Source organism: Dendrobates tinctorius, unplaced genomic scaffold (assembly GCF_039654945.1).
Source record: "Dendrobates tinctorius isolate UK_male_01 unplaced genomic scaffold, ASM3965494v1 ptg000128l, whole genome shotgun sequence".
NCBI classification, from domain to species: Eukaryota; Metazoa; Chordata; class Amphibia; order Anura; family Dendrobatidae; genus Dendrobates; species Dendrobates tinctorius.
The window spans coordinates 16,841,508-16,863,175 of NW_027361796.1; the positions used below are offsets into that span (position 1 = coordinate 16,841,508).

Consider the following 21,668-nt stretch of genomic DNA (forward strand, 5'->3'; position numbering starts at 1 on the left):
TTAACCAAAGTAAAAAAAGTTCACTTTGTGCTTTTAATACCGCCAGATCCAACACTGGATCATGACAAATTCTCTGTTGTCTCTGAGCTAGTGGATGGAGAGTGGCTGCTATGAAGTTTCCCACACATACCACACACAGACATGAAGGATTCCTGCTAATATCTATGTGGAGCAGATTCTTAGAAGCACCAGTATGGAAAAGATTGTACAATAGTACTGTGCAACATAGCTGCGAATCCAGCTCTGGGAGGTGTTAATTCATTTACCAGGAGCTGCAGAGTGATCTGACTCCCTCTGCTTGCTTTCCCACTGTGCTCCTTATTCCTCCCCCCCCCATCTAACTCTTCATATCATAGAATAATAGAATCAGAGAATGGTAGAGTTGGAAGTGACCTCCTGGGTCACCTGGTCCAACCCCCTACTCAAAGGAAAATTCACTAAATCATCCTAGTCAGATGTCTGTCCAGCCTCTGTTTGAAGACTTCCATTGAAGTTGCACTCACCATCTCTCATGGCAGACTGTTCACTCATTGATCACCCTAACTGTCAAAAAGTTTTATTCTAATATCTAATCTGTGTCTCCTCCCATTCAGTTTCATCCCACTGCTTCTAGTCTTTGCTTGTGCAAATGAGAGTAAAGATGATCCTTCTAAAATGTGACAGCCCTTGAGATATTTGTAGACAGCCATTAAGTCTCCTCTCAGTCTTCTTTTATTTGAAGCTGTAAAGCTGATAGTCCATTTTGTCTTGAGAAAAATGGATTTTAATTGTTTTTTTCCGAGTAAATGATATAATCTTTATTTTTTATATAGCGCTAACATATTCTGCAGCGCTTTACAGTTGATGAGTTCAGGAGGCAGGGGGAAGGAGAAGTGGCTCATAAGTGGAGAAAGAAGCAGAAATCTCACATGTATTATTGATTTATGGAAAGATTGTTGAAAGGGCAGTTACCATTTAGGTATTACATTATTTTGAATGGCTTACCTGAATCTCAGCTGGTAATAGCAGGTATAGTCTTTCTATGGTTTTACACAGAAAGCTCCAGCAATACTGTGGAGGATTGGAAAGCTTCATAGCCTGAGACAAACCCAGCAAAATATTATTTGAGATCTCCATATCCAGTGTCTTACTCTGGGACTCAAACTGTGAAACCATAAACACATCAGCAAAAGTCTGCAGCTTATCCTCGGATACATGCTTCATCCATAGACTCAAAGAGGTAACCAGGTATGTCCGGGTTGTGACCTGCAATGCAAACAATTACCTAAATGCTGGAGAAATTAAAGGACGTGGATGACAATAGAACACAATGAAGACTTAGAAAAATATACATATTTAAAACCAGGACAAATTTGTTAGGGAAGTGTTCAATATTTCACCTTTCTGGACCCTTGAGAGTGTGATGGAAGGACACTTATAACTGTGCCTAGATATTTGTCTAGTTCATATTCATTTCACTTATTTGCATAGCGCCATAAACTTCCACAGCACTTTACAGACAGCAACATCACTGTCCTGGTTGAGGCTCATAATCTACACCCACACCAAAACGGGAAGAACATAAAAACTCCTTGCAGATGTTGACCAAGGTGAGATTTAAACCCAGGACCCCAGCGGCCATACGCATTAAATAGGTGTTCGCAGAAAGCAATTCTCGTCATCCACTCTCTCCCCCATACATATGTACACTAAATGGGGAGAAGGAATAAACCGCAAACCAGACGCCTTAGCTTCTCCTCAAGGAGAACAAAGGGATTAGGCATTTGAGTTCAGAGTGTCTGATCCTTTCCACTCACAACATCATCTGTAGAGGGTGGATGGTCCCATACACATTGGAATGCGATAAGGTGGAGAACATGAGAAGTAAGGGTTTGCACAGGTAGATTGTTTAAATGCCAAGTCTATGCTTCCATTTGTAAGGATAATCTAGAAATGCAGTTGGCTGAATGACAACATTTTTGTAGTAAAGCCTGTGAACCATTACTTACATTAAGGCTGTAAACTAAGGGCGGCACCACCCACATTCCAAGCAGCACAGCTGCATTTGGAGACGTCTGGGCCTGCGTCACTGCTATCTGGACACAGAGCTTTTGGATTTCTTCACCTAATTTAAAGGGAAAAAAACTGTATAAGACCAAAATCTACCATTATACTCGACAGGTCACGATAAAGGGATTGTCCAACTTTTATTTTTTTTTATAAAATAAAAAACACTGCTCACTTCTTCTTTCCCCTGGTGGTCCAGAACTGACGCTACGTTGCAGATTTTTGTTTATAAGTGGTCAGCATGTGACCGCTGTGGCCAATCAGGTGTATTATTGGCATCAACCTTCAGCAATGGGAGCCAGTAGTTTGGCACTGGACTGATGAAGACGCCAATTGGAAGTGCAGACAAGTTGACCGCTAGCAAAAGAAAACAAAAAAACATTAACTCACAGTAAAATCCTTTTCTCCGAGACGCTCATTGGGGGACACAGGACTGTGGGTGTATGCTACTGCAGCCAGGAGGCTGACACTAAGTGAATGAAAAAAAGGTTAGGTCCTCCTCCGCAGTATACACCCTCGCCTCGGTTGCAGGCGAAACCAGTTTGGTGTAAAAGCAGTAGGAGATCACAAAAAGACAAAATCAACCTTAATGTAGGTAACAACATGTCTAGAAAACCCACCTAGTATCATAAATAAACAAAACAAAAAGAGCCAATTGGCTAACAGGGTGGGTGCTGTGTCCCCCAATGAGTGTCTCGGAGAAAAGGAGTTTACAGTGAGTTATCACAAAAATCCATGTTTCTCCTTCGCCTCATTGGGGGACACAGGACTGTGGGACGTCCTAAAGCAGTCCCTGGGTGGGGAGACGACTCACCAATCCAAGCTACATGCATCTCTTGTCTTAAAAGGTGCTCCACCGCTGCTTGGAGAATCCTTCGACCCAGGCTCGCGTCTGCTGAAGCCTGAGTATGGATATTGTACTGATTGGCGAATGTGTGCAGGCTGGACCAGGTTGCTGCCTTGCAAACCTGCTCCGCCGATACCTGGTGCCGAAGAGCCAAAGAGGCGCCCACTGCCCGAGTAGAGTGCGCTCTGATCCCTGCTGGAATCGGTGCGCCTCTGATGCGGTAAGACTCCTGAATAGTCAAGCGAATCCACCTGGCTATGGTCGATCTTGAGGCAGCGAGTCCCTTCCTGCACCCCTTGGGGAGCACGAACAGCGTTGTCTGCCTGACGAAAGGGTGCCATCCGTGACACGTACCTCCTGAGAGCTCTCACCAGGTCCAATGTATGAAGAGCCTTTTCCACATGGTGTACCGATGCTGGACAAAAAGGGCAAGACAATATCCTCATTAATGTGAAACGAGGAAACGACCTTCGGCAGAAAAGGAGGAGCTGGCCTGAGAACCACCTTATTCTTGTGGAAAATCAGAAACAGGGCTCGGCAGGATAGAGCTGCCAGCTCCGAGACCCGCCTGATTGAAGTTATAGCCACAAGAAACACTACCTTGCAGGAAAGGTATGACAAAGACATCCTGTAGCGGTCCAAATGGAGCTTCCTGCAGAACACTTAGGTGTTGTGAGTTCATTTTCCCCTTCACTACTGAGGCCCGAGGAACTCCCTCTTCTGGTGAAGAAAGGTAGTGAGCCTGATTGTCAAACACCTGGGGCTGATGATGATGACTGGCTGAGTGGAGTTAATGACTGGATATAAGGCTGCCGACGCCGTTCTGGCCTGCGGGTGATTTCTCTGTGGACTTCTAGGAAACCAGTCTGATTCCTGCTCATCTAAAGCTAAGATTTCTGCTTTGCCTTTTTGCATTAGTGTTGTGTTTTTCCTTGCTTTCCTGGATTCTGCCATTCCCTGCTGGGGTGAGCTGAATCTCCTTTTGCCTGTTGCTCTGCCTTCAGAATATTCCTGAGTACTGACATAGCTTTTTTGAAGCCTAGCGTCTTCAGGGCCCTTTTTACTGTCAGTTTGTTGGCTCTTATTTTCATAGGGTTTTTCACGGATTGCAGACAGCAGCCTTCCTGTCATTTCCTATCTAAGCTAGCGTGGGCCCCATCTTTGCTCAGTCTATCTTTCTGTCTGTGTTTTGTTCTTTCTTCTTGCTTCACCGTCATTATTTGTGGGGGGCTGCCTTTTGCTTTGGGGTCTGCTCTGGGGCAGTTTAGATTTCCCTTTCCATCTTTAGGCTATGTAGTCCTCCGGCTGTGATCGAGGGGCCTAGGGCATCGTAGGAGCCCCCCACGGCTACTGCTAGTTGTGTTGATAGGTTCAGGGGTCTGCAATCCGATAGCTGCCAACTTCTCTGGTTTTCTGGACTCAGCTAGCATTTCTATTTTTGCCTCCTACGGTGACTCAATCATAACAGAATCACCCGCCATACCGCAGATTCTAGGGTACTCAATAGCAGGAAAGAATTGTAAAAAAAAAAAAAAAAAAAAAAAGTGTGTATATTTTTTTCTCTATATCTCTGAGGCCGTAGGGGGAATTTTTTTTTCTCTCAATGGAGATAAAGCAATTGTCTGATCATGTGGAGCAGCTCGCTGCAGAAGTGCGGGGAATTTCTGCCTACCTTGCTCATTCATATGCTGCTGAACCAAAGATTCCTACACCTGATGTATTTTTTGGGGATCGGTCAAAATTTTGGAATTTCAAAAATAATTGTAAATTATTTTTTGCCTTGAAGCCTAACTCGTCAGGGAGCTCCGCGCAGCAGGTTAAAATTGTCATCTCTTTGCTGCGTGGCGATCCCCAGGATTGGGCATTTTCTTTGAAACCAGATGATCCTATTCTGACTAATGTGAACGCATTTTTTCAGGCCTTGGGGTTGTTGTATGACAAACCTAATGCCATTGATCAGGCTGAAAAGACCCTGCTGGCATTGAACCAGGGTCGTGATTCTGCAGAATTGTACTGTCAAAAATTCCGAAAGTGGGCAGTACTTACTACCTGGAATGATAATGCCTTGGCTGCTCTCATTCGGAAGGGGTTGTCAGAAGCCATAAAAGATACTATGGTGGGATTTCCTGTTCCCTCTGGTCTTGACGATTCTATGTCTTTAGCCATTCAGGTTGATCGGCGTTTACACGAACGCAGAGCTGCACGAGAGGTGTTGCCACCTGTTGAACAGATGTCTGAACCTATGCAATGTGATAGAGTTTTTTCCAGAGAGCAGCGTCAGGAGCTCAGAAGGCGTAATAAGTTGTGTTTTTTCTGTGGAGATGCCTCGCATATTATTTCTGTCTGTCCTAAACGCGAGAAACGCTTTGCACACACGTTTTCTGTTGGTGGTGTTCAACCTAAGTTTCTTCTGGCTATTACTCTGATCTGCTCCCTGTCCACATTTTCCGCCAAGGCTTTTGTGGATTCGGGAGCAGCTCTAAACCTAATGGACTTGGATTTTGCTAAACGTTGTGGATTTCCGATGACACCTCTGCAGACGCCTATCCCTTTGAGGGGGATTGATGCTACTCCTTTGGCTAAAAATAAACCTCAGTTTTGGACCCAGGTGGTAATGCGGGTCGCCCCAGACCATCAAGAAAATTGCAGGTTTTTGGTGTTACATAATTTGCATGATACTATTGTTCTGGGGTTTCCCTGGTTACAAATTCATAATCCAGTTTTGGATTGGAAATCTGTGTCTGTGGTGAGTTGGGGTTGTCGGTGTGCCTTTAGTGAGGCTCCGGTGTTTTCCACCTCTCCTCAGTCGCATGATGTTCCTGATTATTTGGCGGACTTTTATGATGTATTTAGTGAGAATGAGTCTGCGTCTCTGCCTCCTCATAGGAGTTATGACTGTGCTATTGAACTGAGCCCGGGGTGTAAATTTCCCAAGGGTCGGCTCTTCAATTTATCTGTACCCGAGCACGAGGCTATGCGGTCCTATATTAAGGAGGCGTTGGAGAAGGGTCATATTAGACCATCCTTGTCACCCTTAGGTGCCGGTTTTTTTTTGTAGCCAAAAAGGATGGATCATTAAGACCTTGTATTGCTTATTGTGCTCTCAACAAAATTACTGTTAAATATCAGTATCCGTTACCCCTGATTTCTGATCTATTCTCCAGAGTTAAAGGTGCTTGCTGGTTTACCAAGCTTGACCTCAGGGGGGCGTATAATCTTATTCGCATTAAGCATGGGGATGAATGGAAGACGGCGTTTAATACTCCAGAGGGACATTTTGAGTACCTGGTGATGCCTTTTGGGCTCACTAATGCCCCTTCTGTCTTCCAGTGCTTCATGAACGATATTTTCCGAGATTTTGTCGATAAATTTTTGATTATCTATCTGGATGATATTTTGATCTTCTCCAAGGAATGGGATTCTCGACTGTGTTCCGGATCTTGAGGGAGAATTCCCTGTATGTCAAAGGATCTAAATGCCTTTTTGGAGTACAGAGGATTTCTTTTTTGGGATTTATTTTGTCTCCGTCAACTATTGAAATGGACCCGGCCAAGGTACAGGCCATTTACGATTGGGTTCAGCCCACTTCTTTGAAGGCCCTCCAGAAGTTTTTGGGTTTTGCTAATTTTTATCGGAAATTTATAGCAAAATTTTCTAGTATTGCCAAGCCATTGACTGATTTGACTAAGAAGGGTGCTGACGTGTTAAATTGGTCTCCGGAGGCTGTTTCTTCCTTTCAGGAGCTGAAGCGAAGATTCACCTCCGCCCCGGTTTTGCGGCAACCTGATGTCTCACTTCCGTTCCAGGTAGAGGTGGATGCTTCTGAGATTGGTGCAGGAGCTGTTTTGTCCCAAAAGGATCCTGTAACATCTAAAATGAATCCCTGTGCTTTCTTTTCCCGAAAGTTCTCTCCATCTGAACGTAACTATGATGTGGGGAATCGGGAACTGTTAGCCATGAAATGGGCATTTGAGGAGTGGAGACATTGGTTGGAGGGAGCTAAGCATCAAGTCGTGGTCCTCACTGACCACAAGAATTTGATTTACCTAGAGTCAGCAAAGCGCTTGAACCCTAGACAGGCTAGGTGGGCCTTGTTTTTTACACGTTTTGATTTTGTGGTTTCTTTTCTTCCTGGAACTAAGAATGTCAAGGCTGACGCCCTCTCTAGGAGCTTCTTTGCTGATTCTCCTGTGGTGACCAAGCCTGCTACCATCTTAGGCGAAGGGGTAGTTCTTTCTGCCATCTCGCCCGATTTGAGATGTGCTCTGGAAGAGTTCCAGGAGGACAAACCTGAGCGTTGTCCCAGTGGAAAGTTGTATGTTCCTGACCAGTGGAAGAAGAGAGTGATGTCTGAAGTTCATTGCTCTACTTTGGCTGGTCATCCAGGTATTTTTGGTACTAGAGATCTGGTGAGTCGGTCTTTTTGGTGGCCCTCCTTGTCTCGTGATGTCAGGAATTTTGTGCAGTCCTGTGGGACGTGCTCCCGGTCTAAATCGTGTTCTCGCTCTAGTGGCTTGTTGATGCCTTTGCCTGTCCCCAAGAGGCCATGGACCCATATTTCAATGGATTTCATCTCTGATATGCCTGTCTCTCAAAGGATGACTGTTATTTGGGTGATTTGTGATAGGTTCTCTAAGATGGTTCATCTTGTACCACTCCCTAAGTTGCCATCTTCCTCTGAATTGGTGCCCCTGTTTTTACAACAGGTGGTTCGCTTGCACGGGATTCCTGAGAACATTGTATCTGACAGAGGAGTCCAGTTTGTGTCTAGATTTTGGAGAACTTTCTGTTCCAAGCTGGGAATTCAGTTGTCCTTCTCCTCTGCTTTTCACCCTCAGACCAATGGGCAGACAGAGAGAACAAACCAGACCTTGGAGTCATATTTGAGATGTTTTATTTCTGCTGATCAGGATGATTGGGTTTCATTTTTGCCCTTGGCCGAATTTGCTTTAAATAATAGAGCTAGTTCTGCCACTTTGATGTCTCCTTTTTTTTGTAACTTTGGGTTTCATCCTCGATTTTCTTCAGGGCAGGTGGAGCCCTCTGCCTGCCCAGGGGTTGACACTGTGGTGGAGAGAATGCACCAGATCTGGGACCAAGTGGTGGATAAGTTATCTCTCTCCCAGGAAAAGGCCCAGCGGTTTTCCAACCGACATAGGACCATTGGTCCCCAATTTAAGGTTGGTGATATGGTGTGGTTATCATCAAAAAATATTGCTATGAAGGTGGCTTCTCCTAAGTTTAAGCCTAGATTTATTGGACCTTACAAGATTTTGGAGATTATTAATCTGGTCTCCTTTCGTTTGGCTCTTCCTGTCACATTTAAAATCCATAATGTGTTCCATAAATCTTTGTTGAAGAGGTTTGTTGAACCTGTTGTTCCGGGGGTTGCACCTCCAGACCCTGTATTGGTTGAAGGTAACATGGAATATGAGGTATAGAAAGTACTGGATTCCCGTCTGGCTAGACAGAGAATCCAGTATTTGGTTAAGTGGAAGGGTTATGGTCAGGAGGATAATTCCTGGGTCTCTGCCTCTGATATTCATGCCAAAAGATTGGTGCGTGCCTTTCATCGGGCTCACCCTGATCGCCCTGGTGGCGTGGTTGAAGGTTCGGTGACCCCTCCTCAAGGGGGAGGTACTGTTGTGAGTTCATTTTCCCCTTCACTACTGAGGCCCGAGGAACTCCCTCTTCTGATGAAGAAAGGTAGTAAGCCTGATTGTCAAACACCTGGGGCTGATGATGATGACTGACTGAGTGGAGTTAATGACTGGATATAAGGCAGCCGACGCCCTTCTGGCCTGCGGGTGATTTCTCTGTGGACTTCTAGGAAACCAGTCTGATTCCTGCTCATCTAAAGCTAAGATTTCTGCTTTGCCTTTTTGCATTAGTGTTGTGTTTTTCCTTGCTTTCCTGGATTCTGCCATTCCCTGCTGGGGTGAGCTGAATCTCCTTTTGCCTGTTGCTCTGTCTTCAGAATATTCCTGAGTACTGACATAGCTTTTTTGAAGCCTAGCGTCTTCAGGGCCTTTTTTACTGTAAGTTTGTTGGCTCTTATTTTCATAGGGTTTTTCACGGATTGCAGACAGCAGCCTTCCTGTCCTTTCCTATCTAAGCTAGCGTGGGCCCCATCTTTGCTCAGTCTATCTTTCTGTCTGTGTTTTGTTCTTTCTTCTTGCTTCACCGTCATTATTTGTGGGGGGCTGCCTTTTGCTTTGGGGTCTGCTCTGGGGCAGTTTAGATTTCCCTTTCCGTCTTTAGGCTATGTAGTCCTCCGGCTGTGATCGAGGGGCCTAGGGCATCGTAGGAGCCCCCCACGGCTACTGCTAGTTGTGTTGATAGGTTCAGGGGTCTGCAATCCGATAGCTGCCAACTTCTCTGGTTTTCTGGACTTAGCTAGCATTTCTATTTTTGCCTCCTACGGTGACTCAATCATAACACTTTGGGGCGCCCTATAGGGAGGTACCAAGTGGGAGACTCCCTGGATGAAAGTCTTTACCTGCAGATTAGTAGCGATCTTGCGCTGGAACAGGATGGATAAGGCCGATATTTGTCTCCTGAGGGAACTTGGGGCCAAACCTGACTGGAGAAACGCCAAGATGTTGGGAATAGAGAATCTCAGTGGAAACAACCGTGGTCCCGGACACCATGTGAAGAAAACCTTCCAGGTGTGGAGGTAAATATGTGCTGAGGCAGGCTTCCGGGCGCTAACCATTGTAGCAACCACATTGCGGCCGAACCCAGCCTTGGTTAGAATCCAAGATTCAACGGCCAAGCCGTCAAACACGGGGTCCCTGAGTTCGGGTGGTAGATCGGGCCCTTGGAAAGTAGGTCTGGGCGCTCTGGTAGGCACCAGGGGACCTCGGCAAGTAGCTGCACTAGGTCTGTGTACCACTCCCAACAAGGCCAATCTGGGGCCAGCAGAATCACTGGAACCCCTTCTGCCTTGATCTTCTTGATGACTCTTGGAAGTAGTGGCAGCGGGGGAAATAGGTATGGGAGGCAAAACTGGTTCCATGGCAGAACCAACGCATCCACGGCAATTGCCTGCGGGTTCCGGGACTGAGCGACAAATGCGGGCACCTTGGCGTTCACCCTGGAGGCCATCAGGTCCACATCCGGCGTTCTCCAACACTGGCAAATTTGCCGAAAGACCTCGGGGTGTAGTGACCATTCCCCGGATGCGAGACCCTGCCGGCTGAGGAAGTCTGCTGCCCAGTTCTCTACGCCCGGGATGTGGACTGCTGATATTGCTGAGTGACTTCTCTCGGCCCAGTGAAGAACGTGCCCTACCTCGCGCATGGCTGCCCTGCTGCGGGTTCCCCCCTGATGATTTATGTAAGCCACAGCCATGGCATTGTCTGATTGAATCCTGACGGGGCGGCCTGCTAGAAGGTGCTGAAACTGTGGCAGAGCTAGCCGGATCGCCCGTATTTCTAACAAGTTGATCGGGAGGCGTGCCTCCTGCAGCGACCACCGTCCCTGGGTCATGTGATGACCAAAAACCGCTCCCCAGCCGAGGAGGCTGGCGTCGGTTGTGACCACCAGCCAATGGTCTGGGGGAAAAGGTTTGCCCTGGAGAAGGGAGGAACTGGTTGTCTACCACCCGAGTGCCTGTCTGACCTGCGTGGACAACTGGCACCGGCGATCAAGAGAGAATGGGTTTTTGTCCCAGGCTGACAAGAGGGCGTGCTGCAGGGGTGAAGATGGAGCTGGGCAAACGGAACCACTTCAATTGCTGCCACCATTCTTCCTAGGACCCTCATGCAGAAATGGATGGTATGAGGGACTGGTTGGCGAAGTATCTGGACTCCCTGCCGGAGAGCTAGGGCTTTGTCCTGAGGGAGAATTACCAACCCTCGGTAAGTGTCGAAGATCATTCCTAAGAAGGAAATCCTCTGAGCTGGAACAGGGGATGATTTCTTCAGATTGACCAACCACCCTAAGCGGGAAAGAGTATCTAGCGTGATGCTGACACTCTCCTCGCATGCCCGAAAATGAAGGACCCTTGATCAAGAGGTCGTCTAAATAAGGAAAGACGACTATGCCCCGGGAGTGCAGGATGGCCTTGACGACCGCCATGACCTTTGTGAACACTCTGGGAGCGGTGGCCAGCCCGAAGGGCAGTGCTGCGAACTGAAAACGTAGGCCGTTGATGGACAAGCGCAGAAACCTTTGGTGCGGGGGAAAAATGGGGATGTGTAAGTAGGCGTCTTGGATGTCGATAGAGGCCAAATATTCTCCCCGCCCCATGGCAGATATGACTGAACGGAGAGACTCCATCTGGAAATGTCTGATCCTGATAAATTTGTTCAGGAGCTTTAGGTCCAGAATGGGCCTGACGGCTACGTCTTTTTTGGGGACTGTGAACAGGTTGAAGTAGAACCCCTGAAATTTTTCGTTCTCCGGTACGGTAACAATGACTCCGTTGTGTTGGAGCATCTCGATGGCCTTGAGTAAAGGCCTTGCCCGGGCAACTACCTTGGGAGGACGGGAAAGAATAGCTTAGTTACTCACCGATAATGGTGTTTCTCGGAACCCATGACAGCACCACGGAGAGAGGGGATCCACCCTTCAGGGACAGGAACCTACAGATAAAAGGGCGGTACCTCTCCTCCGCCTTCAGTTGGTTACAGGGCATCAGAGGGTATCCAGGTTAGTTAAACAACAGAACTACAGTATATGCACAACATTATAGTATTGCTTATTTATCAGAAGCACCGTGCCTAAACAGAAACACTCTACGAACAGTAAAACATGCTCACCACACTCGTGAAGGGGGGGAATAAGCGGGTGCTGTCATGGGTTCCGAAAAACACCGTTATCGGTGAGTAACTAAGCTATTCTCTCTCACCTATGACAGCACCACGGAGAGAATTACAGAGATTGGTAGCTTAGGGAGGGACCACCGCCTGAAGGACCCTTCTCTCGAAGGTCAGGTCAGACGTAGAGGCTAGATCTAATCGATAGTGTCTGAAAAAGGTTGAAGGTGATGACCAGGTGGTCGCCTTACAGATTTGTTCTATCGATACCTCAGATCTTTCAGCCCATGAGGTTGCCATCGCTCTTGTGGAATGGGCTCTCAACCCTTCCGGGATGGTATTTCCACTGGATGAATATGCCAGGGCAATCACATCCCTTATCCACCTTGCCAGGGTACTCTTAGATGCTTTGAGTCCCTTCCGAGGTCCCTGGAAACACAGCCTTCCTTCCTATATTTTTTGGTGGCCTCTAGATATCGTACTAGGCACCTCTTCACATCTAAGGTGTGGAATTTTTCTTCTCATTTTTAGGATTTCGGCAGAAGGAAGGAAGGACTACCTTTTGGGACCTATGAAAATGTGATGACACTTTAGGTAGATAGGCCGGGTCAGGTTTTAAAATGACTATCCTCTAGAATTTTTGTAAAAGGTGGCCCTAATGATAAAGCTTGAATATCGTTCACCCTGCGAGCTGATGTTAGTGCCACCAGAAGCACCGTTTTTAATGACAGGATTTTTAGGGATGCCGAGTGGATAGGTTCGAAGGGCCTGTTAGTGTGGACAGTACAAGATTCAGGTCCAATGACTGTAACCTTTGACTAGCTATTGTCTTAGATCTGGTTGCGGCCTTAATAAATCAGGTCACCCAAAGGTTACCTGCCACATCATGGTTATTAAAGAGCGCTTAAAGCCGCTACTTGTACCTTTAATGTGTTGACCGCCAGACCCTGTTCTAGGCCCCTTTGTAGGAGTTCTAGGATGTTATCAATCTGAACCCCATCCTGAACCTTTACCCAAGAAGTGGATAAGAATTTTTTCCATGTTCTCCCATAAGCTGTCATCGTAACCGGTTTTCTCCTTTTTTGTAGTGTAGTTATCAGGTTCTCTGAAAATCCTCTGTCCCTCATCAGCGCCCTCTCAAATTCCATGCTGTTAAATGGAGGTTCACTGCCTGAGGGTGTAACACTGGGCCCTGCGATAGCAGGTCCGGGAGGGCCGGTAGGATCCATGGGTCGGTTAGCGAGAGCATTCTTAGCCAGCAGAACCAGGTTCTTTTGGGCCAGAAGGGGGCTATTAATATAATTCTTGCCCCGTCCTCCCTGACTTTTCTTAGGACTGCCGGAATAAGCATGACCGGGGGAAAGGCATAAAGGCATATGTTAGACTCTGTGTCCATGGGAGCATAATTGCGTCCAGAGTTAGAGGATTCCCTCTGGGGTCTAGGGAACAGAAAGTTTCCACTTTTTTGTTTCTGAAGTCGGCAAACAGATCTATGTCCGGGACCCCCCACATTTTTACAATCTGCCAAAAAACGGACCACTTTGGGACCCATTCCCCTTGCTGTAATTGGGTGCGGCTCAGAAAGTCTGCCCTTTGATTCTCCGTGCCTCGGATGTGTAGTGCTGACAGAGATAGCAGGTTTGCCTCTGCTAGTTTGAGGACTCTGGAAGATGTGTCCATTAGGGCTCGGGACCTGGTTCCCCCCTAATGATTTATATAGGATACTGTGACTCGATTGTACGAAAATATGCGGACATGATGATTCTGGAGCAGTGGTAGGAAGTGTGTTAACGCGTAGCCCACTGCTAAGAGTTCTTTCTGGTTTGAGGAAGCTTCTAATTCTTGACCTCCCCACACACCCTGAGCCACCTCGTTGTTCATGTGTGCTCCCCATCCCGTGGGACTGGCATCTGTGGTAACTATGTGTGTTATTTTTGTTGGCCAGGGGATCCCCTTGGAAAGATTGTCTTGGTTTCCCCACCAAGCTAGGGAATGAATAGTTTTTGAATTTAGGGTAATGCGAACCTCTAGGTGTCCCCTTACTGCTGACTGGTTGGCTAATACGTCCAACTGGAGATCTCTCATGTGTAACTGAGTCCAATGGACTGCTGGCAGGCAGGCGGAGAGAGAACCCAGCAGTGACATAGCTTTTCTTAACGTCATGGAGGTATTTTGGATTGCTCCTGTTATAATCTGAGCAATTTTCTCCTTCTTGCGGTCTGGGAGGCGGCACTCTTGAATGTTTGAGTTCAGTGTTAGACCCAAGAATTCTTGTACTCTGCTGGGCTCAAATCTTGATTTTTTTCAGATTTAGGAGCCAACCCAGGCCCTGTAGAGTGTCCATCACCCTTGTCCCCGGCATTTTGAGCCAAGCTGCTTGCTATTAAAAAATCGTCTAGATACGGGATTATTATTATGTCTTGCTCCCTTATATGGGCCATCATTTCCGCTACTATTTTGGTAAATACCCGTGGAGTTACAGATATTCCGAACGGCAAGGCTCTGTACTGGAATTCTTTTACCTTGCCCATTATTGAGACGGCTAACCTGAGATATTTCCTGGAGTCTTTGTGAATGGGGACATGATAATAGGCGTCGCTGAGATCTAATACCGTCATGAAGCAGTTCGGGAACAGGATTTTGGTGGTGGAACTGATCGAATCCATCTTGAAGCTTTGATTCCTGACGTATCTGTTTAATTTTTTAAATTTATGATCGTCCGAAAAGTGCCATCTGGTTTGGTCACCAGGAAAAGAGGGGAGTAGAACCCTCTACCCATCTCCTGCAGGGGAACCTCCTGGAGGACTCCTTTTTTTTACCAGGCTTAGGACCTCGCTTTCTAGAGCTTACATACTTTTGAGGTGGGAGAGAGAGAAAGTCTATTCTTAGTCCCTCCTGGATCAGGTTTACTATCCATGGGTTGTTTGAGATTCTCTTCCAGGCTGGAAGGAAAAGGGTTAACCTTCCCCCCACCCTGGGGAAACTGTCACTTAGAGGGCTTTTTGTCTCGGGACGAGTTACCAAAGAGGAACACTCTATCTCCTTCTGTCATCCCACTTTTGTTCCCTCGGTGGGCTCCTCTGAAAAAACTTCCTATTCTGAAAGGGCCTCTTAAATGCTGCAGACCCCAAGTTTGGGAACCCTTTCTTCTTGTCCCCTGCTTTCTGGAGTATGTCATCTAACGTCTCCCCAAAAAGGAATTTCCCTTCACAGGGGATTGGACACAATTTCATTTTAGTCTGTAAGTCCCCTGGCCAACTTTTGAGCCATAGTGTTCTTTGGGCTGCATTTGAGAATGCTGCTGCTTTGGACGATAACCGGACTGAATCGGTCGATGAGTCCGCTAAGAAGGCAGCCGCTCCCCTTATTACTGGGATAGAATCTAGGATCTTATCCCGTGGCGTCCCTTCCCTTAGTTGCTTTTCAAGTTGGTCCAACCATACTATTAGGGCTCTTGAGGTACATGTTACCGCTATGGCTGGCCTGAGATTACCTCCTGCTGACTCCCATGCCCCTTTAAGAAAGGTATCTGCCTTTTTATCTAGGGGATCCCTGAGGGTGCCCATGTCCTCAAAGGGAAGAGCGAATTTCTTTGAGGCCTTTCGACGGCTACGTCGAGCTTCGGGGCTTTATCCCAAGACGTAGATGCTTCTTCATCAAAGGGATACAGTATTTTCTTTTAAGGGAAGGGACAGTCGTGTTTTTCCTGTCAGGTTTGCCCCATTCTTTTTTGATTAGGCCCTGAACATTTTCATTTAGCAGGAACACTCCACTTTTTCTGGCCCAGTCCCCCAAACATTGTGTCCTGGACCTTACAGCCTTCACTAGTTTGTCTACCTCTTCCATGGGAAACCAGTGACGCCCCCCCGTTTCCTCTTTTTCGCTTTGTCCCTGTGCTTAAGGGATATAAGGGCACTCTGAAACTCCGATTTGATTGCAGCTCTTGGGTCAGAGGCGAAATCCGGGGTTTCCTGACAGAGGACTTCTTTTGTACAAGATTCACAGAGTTTTTTCTCCCATGATATAGGTAGGGGTCTAGTACAAGTGGGGCATTCCCTGTTCTTCTTTTTCCCCTTCTTCTTTCCCGATTCAGGAGATGGAGGCAGGTCCTGTACAGGCTGATCTCCCGGTGGCGATTTGCTCCTTGCAGCTGACGTGCTGCGCTGTGTGGAGTGACTGCTGGAACAGCCATTGCTCCTGTCTCGTTCCTTTTGGCGATGATGGTGGTGGTGGTGCTGCTGCTGCTTAAGCTGCTGCCTGGCTTGCTGCTCCTGTTGCTGGTCGCTATTCCCCATTGCTCAGGATCGCTTCCAGCCAGTAGTTTTTCCAGCCCCACCATTTTAAATTTCCCAGCATGTGACGTCACGGCTCCCATCCTGCACCTCTTCTACCCGGGGAGAGCGCTCCTGCGCATGCGCCGGTTCCCGGAAGCCGGTTTCTATTTCCGGGCCATGTTGGTACACCTCTGTACCATGGCACTGCCCGCATGTTCACCGGGTCCCTGCGAGCCCAGACCTCCTTTCCGGAGCGGCGGCTCAGACGTCTCCCCCCCTCGCTCACCTGGCAGTCCGCATCGGCCGCAGCGGTGGTGGCTTCAAGCACCGCACCCGCCGTGACAGGGGCCTCCCCGCTGCCATCTTTCGGTCAGGTCGGCCCCGGATCAAGAAAGCGCAGGTACCGCCGTCCTGTGGGTCAACCGTCAGGGACAGGAACCCAACTGAAGGCGGAGGAGAGATACCACCATTTTATCTGTAGGTTCCTGATCCCCTCTCTCTGTGATGCTGTCATGGGTGAGAGAAAAAACCGTCTTGGGGGGTACTTGACAAATTCTACCTTGTTCCCCGAGGACACCAGCGCTCTTACCCATGTGTCGTGTGTGACAGAGAGCCAGGCATGGCGAAACCGAAGTAGGCGACCACCTACCTTGCTAGCGACGCCCTGAAATTGCCTTGAGTCATTTGGTCCCAGGTTGCGGGAGAGGACATATGGAGGAGACACTCGCCCGTGCTCGCCCGTTGTTGGTTTGGGGAGATCGGACCCTTTCAATAGGGTCCGTCGCCCCGGTCTCATCTTCATAGAAAAAAAAAAAAAGAGAGTCTGGAAAAAAACAGACGTGTGCCTCCAACGGACACTAAGCAAGAACTGGTTTCGCCTGCAACCGAGGCGAGGGTGTATACTGCGGAGGAGGAGCTAACCTTTTTTTCATTCACTTAGTGTCAGCCTCCTGGCGGCAGTAGCATACACCCACAGTCCCGTGTTCCCCAATGAGGCGAAGGAGAAAAGAGCAGGAAGGCCACCTGGGCACCAGTGTTGGACCACCAGGGAATAGAACAAGTTAGAATTGTTTGGTTTTTTTGGTATTTTAAAACATTTTTTTTTTTTTAATACATTTTGAATCCCTTTGCACTAAATAAAACACAAGAGGATGTTGGTAAAAAAAAAAAAATTATTACAAAACATGATGGTGATTTACTGAGAAAATGAGTCCTTACTATGTCACAGACACAAGGCACAAACCACTAGCCCCACTATTTCAAAGTGTAACTAGAAAAAAGGTGTGACTAAAAAAAACGGATTACTTACCGGTAATACTCTTTTGTAGAATCCACGACAGCACCCACTGAGAGAGGGGATCTGCCCCTAAACCTACAGAGAGATAAATGGGGTGGTCCCCCTCGCTCCCTCAGTTTGGTTTCCTGTTCCTAGAAGGAACCCGCAGAAGAGGATGCCTGGCCTTGTAGCCGCCCGCATACATGATATGAGCAGCAGGGGCCCCAGGGATGGAAGCAGCGTCGGGCGGCAGAGGATGCCCCCCCCCCAGTTTGGATTACAGAGAACAACGGAGGAACCACCATACATGTTTTAGTCAATTTGTTTAGACAATTCATCCATCCTTATACATAATTCTATGTTTTCTATAGTTATCTACATATTAATCCCTAATTCTAATCTCCACCACCAGAGAGAACCACTTGTGAAATTTTTAAGGGAGGGAAGTGAGCGGGTGCTGTCGTGGACTCTACAAAAGAGTATTACCGGTAAGTAATCCGGTTTTTCCTCTTCGCCACGACAGCACCCACTGAGAGATTTTCAGAGATAATCACCTGGGAGGGCACACTGTGTTAAGGACCGATCTACCAAAGGCCAAGTCCTCGGAAGAGGACAAATCTAGTCTATAGTGACTATAGAAGGTAGATGGCGAAGACCAGGTTGCAGCCTTACATATTTGTTCAATTGGGACGTCTGCCCTCTCAGTCCAGGAGGATGATATGGCTCGAGTAGAGTGCGCCTTAATGCCTTGTGGCACTTCCTCTCCTTTTGCTGAATACGCCATTGCGATCGCATCTCTGATCCACCTCTAGTGTGCCTCTAGTAACTCTGGCTCCCTTCTTGCTACCCTGGAAGGAGGCAAAAAGAGATCTACTCTGCCTACAGGGACTGGTTCTATCTAGGTAGGCTAGCACGGCTATCTTCAGGTCCAAGGTGTGATATCTAACCTCCTCCGGTGTTACCGGGTTCTCATAGAAGGAGGGTAGGCAGATCTCCTGAGATCTATGAAATTTAGTAGCCCGTTTGGGGAGATAAGACGGGTCTGTCCTCAATACTAGTCTGTCCTGAGCTACTGACAGGAACGGGGGATCTACCTATAGGGTCTGGAGATCACTAACTCTTCTTGCCGAGACTAAGGCTACTAGCAGAGCAGTTTTTAATGAAAGCCATTTTATTGATGCCGAATGAATGGGCTCGAACGGAGCTTGAGTAAAGGCATCCAAGACGAGGCTAAGGTTCCATGTTGGCAACTGAGGTATGTGAACTGTATCTGATCGCTGACAAGCTGCAATGAACTGGGCCACCCACTTGTTATTTGCCACATTCTAGTTAAATAAGGCTCCTAGGGCCGACATGTGGACCTTTAGAGTATTAACTGAGAGCCTCAATTCCCGGCGCTTCTGAAGGAATTCTAGAATGGCAGTAATAGGTATTTCACCGGAAAGTTTTGCTGGGTGGAAGGCCAAGAATTTTCTCCACTCCTTAGCGTAAATCCTTGTTGTGGATTCCTTCCTACTTTGTAGCAGGGTGTCAATCAAGTTTTTTGAGAAGCTTCTCCGCTTCAATAGCTCCCTCTCAAATTCCAAGCCCCTAGGCGCAGGGCTTTGACCCGTGGATGGTAGCAGGGTCCCTGCGAGAGAAGGTCCTCATGTAGTGGCAGAATCCATGGGTCGGCTATTGACATGGCTCTCTTGGGCCAAAACGGGGCTATCAGGATGACCCTCGCTCTCTCCTGTCTTGTCTTCCTGACCACTGTTGGTAACAGTACCATTGGAGGGAAGGCATAGGCTTTCCGGAATGTCCAGGATGCTTGGAGGGCATCTAGCACATCTGGATTGTCCGCTCTGTATAGAGAAGCGATCCGTTCTACGCGTCTGTTGGCTCTGGTTGCGAACAGGTCTATTTCCGGTCTGCCCCATCTCACCGCTATCATCTCAAAGATGTGCTAGCTGAGGACCCACTCGCCCTGATATAGGGTTTGGCAGCTGAGGAAGTCTGCCCGAAAATTGTCCACTCCTCTGATGTGGAGTGCAGATAAGGAGTGGAGATGCACTTCGGCCATCTCTAAGATTTTTTCCGCGATAGACATCAATGGTCCTGATCACGTGCCTCCTTGCCAGTTTATGTATGCCACTGCGGTGGTATTGTCTGATTGGATTTTCACGTGGGTTCCTATTAGCTGCGGGAGAAATTCAGATATAGCATAGTAAATTGCTGTTAGTTCCTTTACATTAGAGGAGCTTTCTGCTTCATGCCCCAACCATTGACCCTGCACGATCTCCTCCTCTAGGTGGGCCCCCCACCCAGAGGGGCTAGCGTCCGTAGTGACCACTCTAGAGGAAACAACCCACCATTCAACTCCTTTTGACAGATTGCTAGGGTCCAACCACCAATTCAAGGAGTTAATCACTCCGGGCGATAGGGACATTCTCCCTTCCAACCGTCCCTGCAGTCTGTCTCCTGTAAAATGGCCCATGTAATTTTCTGGAGTGGAATTGGGTCCATTGCACTGCCGGAATGCATGACATTAGGGACCTCAACAAGGACATACCCTGTCTTAATGATATTGTGGGTTTCTCAGTAACCCTCTGCATTTTGTTAACTATGGCCTGTGCCTTTGTTTCTAGTAGAAAGCATTTCTGACTTACAGAGTCTACTTGAAGGCCCAGGAACGTCTGACACGTTGCCGGTTGCAGCCTGGTCTTTCCCGTTGATCAGCCAGCCTAGTGTCTGTAGGGATGAGACAATATCAACTATTCTTTTTCCACACTGGGAAACAGAATTTCCTACTATGAGCAGGCCGTCCAAGTAGGGGACCACTAGGGTGTCATTCAGCCTTATATATGACATCACCTCCAGCATCAACTTGGTAAAACCGCGAGGAGCCATAGATAGTCCGAACGGCATCGCCGTAAATTGGAAATGTTGAATCCGGCCTCTGAACCAGACTGCTCCTCGCAGGAATTTCTGATGCCCTTGTTGTACGGGGAGATGGTAATAGGCATCTTTCAGGTCCAAGACTGCCATATAGCACCTGGGGAACAAGAATTTTATTGCTGAAGGTATTGACTCCATCTTAAACGGCCTCAGCCTCAAGAACGTATTAAGATTTTTCAACTTTATTATTGTCCTAAAGGAACCATCTCATCTGGCTTAGGGACTAAAAATAGGGGAGAATAGAAGCCCCTTCCCGTTTCGCCACTTGGAACCTCTATCAGAACGTGCTTAGTTAACAGCGCTGTAATCTCCGTCTCTAGTGCTTCCTGCTGCGTTTGGGACTTCATAGAAGTCAATAGGAAGGAGTTCAGTGGGTACTGAACAAATTCTAGTTCTAGGCCTGATGAAACGATATTAATGGCCCAGGGGTTGGATGTAATTTTTTCCCATTGGCGGCTAAATTTCAGTAGCCTGCCACCTACCGGTGAGCTGGTGCTATCGGCACCTGTCCCCTGGTCTGAAGCGACGTTTCCCGAATAGGCTGCCCCTCTGTTTGGGATCCTTACTGCCCCAGCGGTCCTGAGGTTTGAAATCTTTCTTTTTCCCAAACAGAGGCTTCCTGAAGGCTCTCCTGTTGAAGGGAATATACAGGTTAGGGAAACCTTTCTTCCTCTCACCTGCCTTGGTTAGGATCTCGTCCCGTTCCTTGCCAAATAGGTACTTACCCTGGCAGGGTATAGCGCAAAGTTTCGTCTTTGTCTGCGTATCTCCTCTCCACCCTTTTAACCATAAGGCCCGCCGGCCTGAATTGGTTAGCCCTGCTGCTCTAGCAGATAATCAGGGGAATAGAGGAAAGGAGCTTGTCTCTAGATGCTCCGCTTTTAATTTTTCCTTCTAAGTCATCCAACCATATTAACATTGACCTCGCTGTGCATGTAGCTGCTATTGCTGGCTTGAAAGCTGCCGTGCATGCCTCCCAAGATCGTTTAAGGAAGGTATCTGTCTTACGATCTAATGAGTCAGCTAGCATCCCCGAATCTTCCACTGGCAGGGAAGATCTGCGAGAAGTGGAGGCCACTGCTGCGTCTACTTTGGGGGCCCTCGACCAAGCTGTTAATTCCTTGTCATCAAACGTATATTTACGTTTTGAAGTTAAGGGGAGGAAGGTTCTCTGACCCTGCTTCTCCCACTCCCTCCTCACCAGCTCCTTTATTGCTGGGACTACTGGGAAGGCCCGGATCTTTTTCCGGGAAATACCCGCGAACATCATCTCTTGCGGAGTTTTGGGGTCCTTAGTCGCCCCATGGTATTTCGGACAGACTTCACCAAGTTATTAACACTGTCCGTGGGGAAACATGCCTGCTCCTCCTCGTCTGAGGACAAGTATTCCTGGGATCTATCCGAGTCTAGCTCCCCAGTCTCTGACGGCGATCCAGACGCCGGTGAAGCTATTCCTCAGACACAGGAGTGACCCCCCCAGACTACTGGAGCTGCCCAAGGCCAGTAGCTCCTCTCTAATTATTGCT

At 47.8% G+C, this 21,668-nt stretch overlaps 1 protein-coding gene across 3 annotated transcripts in view; it reads right to left on the minus strand.

Moving 5' to 3' along the window:
* FOCAD (focadhesin) overlaps positions 1-21,668 on the minus strand; it is a 364,090-nt gene that overhangs the window by 24,287 nt on the left and 318,135 nt on the right. For all 3 annotated transcript variants that reach the window (XM_073542693.1, XM_073542692.1, XM_073542694.1), the window contains 2 exons: positions 1,989-2,104; positions 985-1,245 (listed from right to left, as the gene is read on the minus strand). In XM_073542693.1, the coding sequence (XP_073398794.1) occupies positions 985-1,245; positions 1,989-2,104 (377 nt within the window). The remainder of the gene's footprint in view (positions 1-984; positions 1,246-1,988; positions 2,105-21,668) is intronic.